General features: G+C 42.5%; 2 protein-coding genes across 5 annotated transcripts; both read right to left on the bottom strand.

Annotated features, from left to right (window-relative positions):
* Positions 1 to 88: 88 nt before the first annotated feature.
* On the bottom strand, positions 89 to 2,081 carry LOC104823226 (fructose-bisphosphate aldolase 6, cytosolic-like). The gene is made up of 3 exons (XM_010554690.1): positions 1,978 to 2,081; positions 1,244 to 1,471; positions 89 to 1,151 (listed from the first exon to the last, which is right to left on the bottom strand). The coding sequence occupies exons 1-3, from the start codon at positions 2,003 to 2,005 to the stop codon at positions 331 to 333; spliced, it is 1,077 nt and encodes a 358-aa protein (XP_010552992.1). The 5' UTR covers positions 2,006 to 2,081; the 3' UTR covers positions 89 to 330.
* Positions 2,082 to 2,248: 167 nt separating this feature from the next.
* LOC104823224 (serine/threonine-protein kinase CTR1-like) lies at positions 2,249 to 8,661 on the bottom strand. 4 transcript variants are annotated; one of them, XM_010554687.2, is made up of 16 exons: positions 7,340 to 8,124; positions 5,963 to 6,264; positions 5,714 to 5,855; positions 5,352 to 5,455; positions 5,026 to 5,231; positions 4,612 to 4,902; positions 4,479 to 4,519; positions 4,203 to 4,271; positions 3,997 to 4,097; positions 3,782 to 3,866; positions 3,563 to 3,661; positions 3,235 to 3,303; positions 3,019 to 3,150; positions 2,658 to 2,752; positions 2,459 to 2,551; positions 2,249 to 2,339 (listed from the first exon to the last, which is right to left on the bottom strand). In XM_010554687.2, coding segments are annotated over exons 1-16 (2,475 nt in total). In that variant the 5' UTR covers positions 7,985 to 8,124; the 3' UTR covers positions 2,249 to 2,338. The 4 variants fall into 4 exon arrangements, with proteins under 4 accessions (XP_010552989.1, XP_010552991.1, XP_019059370.1 ...); XM_010554689.1 differs by lacking the exon at positions 2,249 to 2,339 and adding an exon at positions 8,316 to 8,661 and having other exon boundaries at positions 2,341 to 2,551; positions 7,340 to 7,787; XM_019203825.1 differs by lacking the exon at positions 2,249 to 2,339 and having other exon boundaries at positions 2,341 to 2,551.
* Between the last annotated feature and the right edge of the window lie 297 nt (positions 8,662 to 8,958).

Raw genomic sequence — 8,958 nt, 5'->3', positions numbered from 1 at the left:
CTTTTTTTTTTTTTTTTTTTTTTATCTTTTAATTTCTGTCCTACCTCATATCTGGGGGCATTTCCGTAATATCCCTAACCAGAGAATCTAACAAATAAACTGAGCCCAATCTTGAGGAATATGATCGGCCCATTGGTATCGTATCAACCGTTTCTCTATAGTTACATTCATAATACAAAATGTATACACTTCTTCTCAATATATATATATATATATATATAGATATACACACACGCATGGTGGGGTGGTGTGGTTTTTACTTTTTACCATATGATTGTATTATATGTTGGGATCTAACACCAAAGCACCCAAAAAACGCACCTTGTCAGATCAGTACTTGTAGTCTTTGACGTGAAGGCTCTCAGATGCGCCCTCCACGAGCTTGGCATCGCCCTTGTAGGAACCGAGCGTGGCCTCGGAATTGGCCTTGGCTCGAGCCAAGAACGCCGACTGTGCCTTCTCCACGTTCTCCTCTTTCCCACCCCACGTCTTCAGCGTGCTCTGCTGAAGGGCTCTTCCGTACGAGAACGTCAGCCTCCATGGCTTCTTTCCCTTCGTTTGGTTCATCGCGTTGAGGTTCACCGTCGCTTCTTCCTCGCTCTGTCCACCCGACAGGAACACGATCGCTGGGACCGCGGCCGGGACTGTTCGTTGGAGGGCTCGGACCGTGTGCTCGGCTATCGCCTCCGGTGAGACCTTGGCGCTGTCGGAGCCTGGAGTCACCATGTTCGGTTTCAATAGGGTTCCTTCTAGGATGGCGTGGTGGTCGTTCAAGGCCTTGTAACAGGCGGCCAGGACACGTTCCGTTACGTATGCGCATTTCTCGATGTCGTGCGGGCCGTCTACGAGGATCTCGGGCTCGACGATCGGGACGAGACCGTTCTCTTGGCAGATGACTGCGTATCTGGCTAACCCGTAGGCGTTCTCGTGAATGGCTAGTTCGGAAGGCTCGTTGGCACCGATCTTGAGGACAGCTCTCCACTTGGCAAAACGGGCACCGGCTTCATAGTACTTCTTGCAGCGGTCACCGAGCCCGTCGAGTCCGATCGTTGTGGTCTCGCTGTTTGTACCAGCAAGCTCGACCGTGCCCTTGTCAACCTTAATACCTGTAAGGACTCCGCCTTCCTTCAACAGTTCGACAAACGGCTTGCCTGCAGAGTCACAAGAAACATCACCGTGTAGCGGAAAAACGCGAGAACTGTTTGTGTTTTAACCGATGTTTTGGTCGGATGAGACGAGATACCTGCTGCTGTCTTCTGGTACAGCGTTTCCTCGTAGAGGATGACGCCGCTGAGGTACTGGAGAGCTCCAGGAGTGGTGAACAAGAGCTCACGGAGAGCACGCCTGTTGGATTCAACGTTCTCAACGTTAATGCTGGCTAGACGCTTGCCGATTGTACCAGTCGACTCGTCGGCAGCGAGAATACCCTTTCCAGGAGTGCCGATGTAAGCGGCATTGGCAATGAGCTCATCTGTAGATGGATTCAACAAAACTTTCGATACAAATATTCTTGGACATAGAGACAACAAAAATGGGCTTTTTGCGAAATGAGGATCACTGCATTTTGATCTAACAACAAGAGCTCTCTAGATTTCGGGACTTCGTTAAAAATCGTAGCGAATTCAGGGCAATAACATAGTCCGCATAAACAATGTTTATCAGGCAAAATCGACGGGCAACATTCCGGACTCGGAAGAAACATACACAAATTCTCCACCCACCGACGTGAAATCATCAGAAATTGATACCTCCCCCTGACCGAACAACTAAAAAATAGCGGAGAATTCTTACCATCATATCAATACGACTCCTGATGAAAAGTTTAAGACGCAAAACAAGTGACAGATCAAAGAATCACAGAACAATTTCAGAATCCCTCCGAAACGTAAAGATCGAACAACGAAAGAATCCAACTCGACACGAAATCGAATCCAGAGCGCGAAAATGAGGGAATCAATCGGATAACGTAGATTTTACCGGCGTATTTGCTCTTGAAGCGCGACATAGCGAGAGGCGGGCGAACGGAAAGAGAGAAGAGTTAGAGAGAGAGAGAGAGGAGGTTTGAATTATGATGACGTGGAGGGGAGGGGTGGGGGTGTGAAGCATTATATAGGTTCGGAGAGGGAGGCGGGTGCGGCGACGAAAGGGGACCAACCAGGGACCCATAGGAAACGTCGCTCCTCGACTCTATGTGGACCCCACCTTCTCTCACGTGACCTCTCACGTGCCTTCCTATTTCTGAGATTTGTTTTTCCCCCCCCCCCTATGGTGTGTGTTTCATTCCATTAACAATTCCGACAGTTTTTTTTCCTCTCCTCTCTTTTTGTACAAAAAACAATCTGCAAAAGAAGACAACAACAAGAAAAAAAGACAAAAGTTTTGAGAATGTTCTTAAGAGTAGATGGTGACTGGGAAGAAGACAACATTTAAGCTGTCTTTTTTTTTTTTAAATCTTAACTAATCAAAACGCCCAGGTTGAGGTGCAGCCGATTTGATCAATGGTCTTAGCAACTCCATCATTGTTGCGAAAGACGGTCGCTTCCATGGCTCACTGCGATTCCATCCATTTACGTTAAACACCCATTGACGCAAAAAAAAAAAAAAAAGAGAGAGAGAGAGAAAGTTTGGAGCAAGAGAGATGAAATTTTAGAACGTACTTGGTCCAGCAAGCTTCGATTATGGCTGCAACCTGTGGGTTCAGATTGCGCGGAATCTCCAGCCGTTTCCCTTTGAACCCCACTGCCGCTACAACCTAAATGGCGCCACGAGGAAAATAATTTTACCATCATGGGTCACCAATTTGGTTAACAACCTCATAACTGAACCCATCCGACCCAAATCTGATATAAAAACTGAATGGTTATGACAATGACAACCGATGAGACAATAGCCGAATAAATCAAAGATTTCTTTGAAGAATGAGTATTCTAAATAAAAACCAAAACTGCCCCAAAATAGAACCAAACCGAATTCAATATAAAAAACCAAACGATTATAATTTTTGTTAAGGAGAGGGACCTGAGCCGCGTTTAAGTTACTCCATGGATGTTGCAGTGTAGTGAGCTCCCATAAAATAACTCCGAAGCTATACACATCGGACTTTTCATTAGACGGCTCGTCACGAAGTACTTCAGGTGCCATCCACTCGGGCTGACGTCCAAAAAAATCATTGAGTAATTAATTATTCTTGTCATTGAAACAAATATTAAGCACAAAAACTTGTTTTTTACTTACAGTTCCTGCTGCCGACTTTGACGAAAGAAACGTGTTCGCCTTCAAACGCGAGAGCCCGAAATCGCAGACCTGAAATCTCCAATACAAATCGAGAAATTAGAAGAGAAGTTGACAAGAATTACTGAGTGATGCCTTGGTTTTTCGTTCAATAAAATAACGTATACGTACAGATAAGAGATTAATACAAATCAGGAGACAAAACTAGATTATTAAACTGTTCATGCATATCTATAGTATGTATATATCTCTAATATAAGCCGATCGAAGAAAAAAGATAATATGGGAAAGGCAGAGATGGAGGAGGAATTTCCAGAAGTTCATATCGAACCTTGACCGTGTATTTCTTGTCAACTAACAAATTCGGTGACTTTAGATCTCTGTGCACTATGGGAGGATTGCGATTATGAAGATAATTCATTCCTTTTGCCTGCAAATGCATAAGAGAAAGGCAAAAAAAGAAGAAGGTTATATTCATTTTTAGCCTCTACTGGACAAAAGAATACGGAGGAATTACATCAATTTCGGATCGAAAGACAAAAAGGCATACCACATCATATGCCATACTAAACCGACGTCTCTCATCCAATTGCTCCCTTGCCCCGCCTTTATGCAACAGCTGATACAAACTACCTCTGTAATTTGGAAAATGAACAAAAGAAAATACGTTACGATAACATTAGCGAATATTATAACTTGAAAACCCGCAGTGTTTTTTAAGAACATGTCCAAGAAATCAGACAAAGAAGCACATAAAGGAGGAACCTTGACAAATATTCTGTCACTATGGACAAGTTTGGAGGCTGAGTGACAGCACCCATGAAGAGAACGATGTTAGGGTGGCGAAGGCGTTTCATTATTGCAACCTAATATGTAAATAGAAATCAAGATTATGGAGGGTATACCATAACAAATCAAAATAAATACACAAAAATGATTAAAAAAAAAAAGAGAAACTTTCAGTTGTGGACCTCTCTCAAGAACTCGTTTACACGCTCAGCGTGAAAGTCTTGCTCCATGAGAATCTTCACAGCAACTTCCTGAAATTGGTAGTTTCACTTTGCAATCATCAAATTTCTTAAATTTTCGAGCAATGATATCAGTACAAACTTATGGCACAATGACATTCAAATGATTTCCCTGTTTTCAAAGCCACAGCAATCAATTCCCAAAAAAAAGTGACAGCAGGTGGGGAAAGAACTAAAAAAACTTGTTGCATATAGAAAGCTTATGAAGTATTTTCTTACCGAGCCATGCCACTCAGCACGGTGGACAGTGCCAAAGGAACCTGAAAGCAAAGGAGATGAAATATAAGTGTTCAAGACATAGTCTTGAGACATCGGTTTTTATTCAATGTGGTTATCCAAATGTCAATAATACCTGATCCAATTCCCTCTTTTAGAACAAGATCACTCCATGGGACGTCCAAATCATCGATATCAAGCCCAAGTTCCCTGTTCTGTCCAGTAGGAACAGACTTACTGATTGGCAGTGCATTTATTGAAGATACTGCTGCTTGTACTTGATTTGGTGAATGCATATTGTTCCGCAGAGGCTCATCAGCACGGAGTGCGAAAGAACCACCGATATTTTCTGGCAATTGAGCAAGGTCATTCTGCTCTCCGCCCACATTATCATGTTGTCTATGATACATTGAGAATCCAGTATCATCTGTGATGATAAAACCATGTAGATGTAAGAAATAAAACTCCGGAAGACAAGCCTCATAAATGAAAAGTTTAGCAATGTAAGCTTTACTTAAATCTAAGGAGGGACAGATGGATTTGGAAGTACCTGAAGCAGGATCAAAAAAGATATTAAGCATCTGACAGTCTGCAAAATACTGTTTGGCCAGAGACTTGAAATCGACGGCAGGTTCAACTGGCCTTGGTCGTGGAAATCGCAATGGTGAATAAATTGAAATAGACGAGGGACCATTTAGCAAGGAGTCTGGCTCCCATAATTCACCCGGTTTCCCTACTAAGTCAACCAGATATTCCCTGGAATCAACAGATTTACAAAATATAATGGGGTTTTGTTGAAGAAATGAGAACATGTTGCAAAAGGACAAAACATGTGTAAAATAGACAAGATACCATATTAATCACTTGTAACCATACCTATCGAGCCCAAATCGGACGAGACACGATGCAGCATCATCCCTTTTACAATATTTGCACCCCTTTGCAATTCGACAAGGTAAATCAATTGTGTCAGCCAAAACCTGCATGCATCACATGGTAACTATAAGCCACTCTTTCTGTTTACATTCCACTGCATAAAACGGGAAACTATCAATTGTAATTACAGATAAACTGTTCTCTGGACATTAAAAACTGATTTTTTGTGAGTTTCTACAAAGGCGTGAAGTTTTTGGAAGAACTATCCACACAGACAAATGAAGAACAAATCGAATTCAAATGATCGTTCTGAAATGTAAGCCTTAAATATCATGGCAGTAGCATCAAAGTTGGGACCTCACTTTGAAGAGTAAAGCTCGATGTCTGCAGAGGCCAACCGAGAGGCTACCTATGGGAACCACCAGTTTAAAGCGTTCTCTTAAACCATCAGTGCAGTCTGTCCATACGGGAACCAATTCCTCTTCTCCTGTGGCAACTGGACCCCTGTAAGAGGCAAGAAATTAATATTACAACGAATTCAAAAACGGAAACGCGGATAAGGAAAAAGAAAGCTAGTTGTGAAAAACCATGAGGATTCACAGAATACAAACCCCATGTGATTACAGACAAGCTTTGCCAGCTGATCAACAACCTCTTTTGTGGTAATGCAGCTACAACATATGTTATGAACTCTACTATGCAGTTCCTTGAAGCTTGGATCGCTATGCCGATCAACTAAGATCACTTCAAGTGAAGAGCCATCACCAGACTCCACAGACCTTAATGATTCGATTGAAGGAATACGCCCACTATCATGCAGATCAACGCACAGGGTCCATATATATGGATCCAATCCATGAATCATATAAAATCCATCAGGAACTTTGTCAAAGTATGATAAGCAGCCATTGACCTGATGCAGTAGACAGAAGAATCAAATGCTGAAATGCATCAATACATCTCAAACTTTGCTTAAGATCTTTTTTCCAATCTTCTCGACATTCAAACTCAACTGGAAAGATGTGCAATTTTTCTAATCTCTTTCTCAGCTACCCATTTGTCGGAGGAACACAAATCAGTTGGATATTTTTCAACATAGTTACCGATAGTCTACACCAATAGTAGCTATGTCAATTTACCGTTCTGATAAGTCATTTGATTTTTGCAGCTCTGACAGAGCTTCACTTACAACCTTCCTATCGAGCCCCGTATCACATGTTTTCCAGCAATCTAGACATAATGCCCAACACAAATGACTATAAATGTCTCAATGCATAGTGATCCATCATAAGTAACTCATTTCACATCAATGTAAGATTTTTTTTCCTCACAAAGTTTGCAGTAGGGTTTAGGGTTTAAACCTCCTTTTCACTAGGACAATATCCGTTTTGAACAAATGGAATTAACAATTTTCTTTGAGAAAGGACGAGGATCATCATCAGCATTCGTTATGGCTAGAAATATCTATACGCACCTCGCAAAGCAAGCCAAAATACAGGGCAATTTTATAACAGAACGATCATGGTGGTGGACCAAAGGACCAAGTTGGGGTGCCGGGGAAGGGAATATAATAGGCAGCCTTACCCCTACATTTATGTAGAGAGGATGAGTCGAACCCCCGACCTCAGACTCCACGGTAAATACCGCTGAGCCAGGTCGGCCCATCAAGTCCTAAAAATATTAGGGTAAAATATTAACCCCAGATTTCCATGACTTTTATTGCTCTTTCCCCATACCTCTGCAGATTATGGCATATGGGCTAACGTATCTAATTTAAAAGATCTAAAAGAACAAGACTTTGTCCCCCAAGGATAGTTCAACAATTTCAGTAAATCCCCTACATTTGATCTTTCTCCCAATTATAGCATGATCTCCCACATGCATTCAGCAAATTCGATAGATGAGCATGAACCACGGACCACGGATTTTGCAGAATACAAAAAAGAAAAACCGAAACCAGAAAGAGATAAAGCAATTCAAAACCATACCCAGAATCGATGTGAGACAGTTTCAGCTGAGCTAGGCGAAGTCCGGAGAGCAGACTCGTCGGAGACCGGATCGAGAAAGTTTGGATCGTCGGCGCACGTGGCCTCCGACGAAAGCCGTAGAGCCAATGCCAACTGCAGCTGGTAGCTCTCCTCCGTCTGTTGCGCCCAGCTCTTCCCGGATGATGATCCTCCGGCCGACTCCGCTGTCATTCTCAACCTCACGTCTCCTCCACCACCGGCGAATCCGAGCATAAACCCGTCTTCTTGAACGTATCCAAAAGAATCGATTTCGTTAGCCGACGAAGATAAAACCGTGGGCATGTAGTATTCCCCGGACAGGGAGCTTTCTCCGAAGCTGCTCCCGCTCGAATGCCTCTGCAACCCGAGAGACGAAGAATACATATTGCCAACCCGATTGGCCGGGGTGTTCAATCTGTGATCGCCGCCACTGGGATCGCAATCGAATCCAGCTCTATCCGCCTTGTTTTTGCTGTTGTTTCCTCTGTTATCGGCGGCCGCACTCCTGTTGTCGCTGGAAAAGTAGTCATGGTGCGGTGGAGGTGCTCCGGAGACGGAGACGGAGATAGCGTCGTCCGGAAATTGGCTGAGCAAAGTGTAATTGGACCTCCTACCGGGCATTTCCATGATGGAATATTCCAATCAAGATGAAAGTCGGTTTTGTGATCATATAAACTCATAAACCCTAGAGACCGCCATTGTTGAAGAAGTTGGTCATGCTATTTCTCTCTCTAGAAGTTGGGATTTCTCAAGCTTTTTCAGTTCTCTTTCTTGGAATTTTGGTTTATCAGAGAGGGGGTCTGAACTCGGTGCCGTCTTCTGTTGATGTGAGCATGGTGACGTAATAAATTCGTCATATTCCTTCTTTTTTGCGCATTTTGTAATATATCTACAGAAAATTTCTGCTATATATAATATACATAATTTAGCGTCATTTATATTTTTGTTTAATTTTGGCCCCCCGCCACTGGGATCGCAATCGAATCCAGCTCTATCCGCCTTGTTTTTGCTGTTGTTTCCTCTGTTATCGGCGGCCGCACTCCTGTTGTCGCTGGAAAAGTAGTCATGGTGCGGTGGAGGTGCTCCGGAGACGGAGACGGAGATAGCGTCGTCCGGAAATTGGCTGAGCAAAGTGTAATTGGACCTCCTACCGGGCATTTCCATGATGGAATATTCCAATCAAGATGAAAGTCGGTTTTGTGATCATATAAACTCATAAACCCTAGAGACCGCCATTGTTGAAGAAGTTGGTCATGCTATTTCTCTCTCTAGAAGTTGGGATTTCTCAAGCTTTTTCAGTTCTCTTTCTTGGAATTTTGGTTTATCAGAGAGGGGGTCTGAACTCGGTGCCGTCTTCTGTTGATGTGAGCATGGTGACGTAATAAATTCGTCATATTCCTTCTTTTTTGCGCATTTTGTAATATATCTACAGAAAATTTCTGCTATATATAATATACATAATTTAGCGTCATTTATATTTTTGTTTAATTTTAAAAATTATTAAGAATTTAATCATATTCAAATTTTGTTCGAGTTTTCTGGGTCTTTTTATTAAAAGCAATGTTAATTTTTGTTCGATTTTTATTATAAGTTTATTTTTT

This window comes from Tarenaya hassleriana, unplaced genomic scaffold (assembly GCF_000463585.1).
Source record: "Tarenaya hassleriana unplaced genomic scaffold, ASM46358v1 Cleome4, whole genome shotgun sequence".
NCBI lineage: Eukaryota > Viridiplantae > Streptophyta > Magnoliopsida > Brassicales > Cleomaceae > Tarenaya > Tarenaya hassleriana.
The sequence above is the reverse complement of the archived record's forward strand: the minus strand, read 5'-3'. Positions and strand labels throughout refer to the sequence as shown.

Excerpts from the sequence above, each read along its gene's own strand:
- LOC104823226 (XM_010554690.1), bottom strand. The coding sequence starts at position 2,005 with ATGTCGCGCTTCAAGAGCAAATACGCCG. Across the intron at positions 1,472-1,977 it reads CTTCAAGAGCAAATACGCCG|ATGAGCTCATTGCCAATGCC; the intron begins GTAAAATCTACG and ends ATCCATCTACAG. Across the intron at positions 1,152-1,243 it reads GTACCAGAAGACAGCAGCAG|GCAAGCCGTTTGTCGAACTG; the intron begins GTATCTCGTCTC and ends GTGACTCTGCAG.
- LOC104823224 (XM_010554689.1), bottom strand. The coding sequence starts at position 8,521 with ATGGAAATGCCCGGTAGGAGGTCCAATTACACTTTGCTCAGCCAATTT. Across the intron at positions 5,232-5,351 it reads GTCCGATTTGGGCTCGATAG|GGAATATCTGGTTGACTTAG; the intron begins GTATGGTTACAA and ends TGTTGATTCCAG. Across the intron at positions 4,272-4,478 it reads GTGCTGAGTGGCATGGCTCG|GAAGTTGCTGTGAAGATTCT; the intron begins GTAAGAAAATAC and ends TACCAATTTCAG.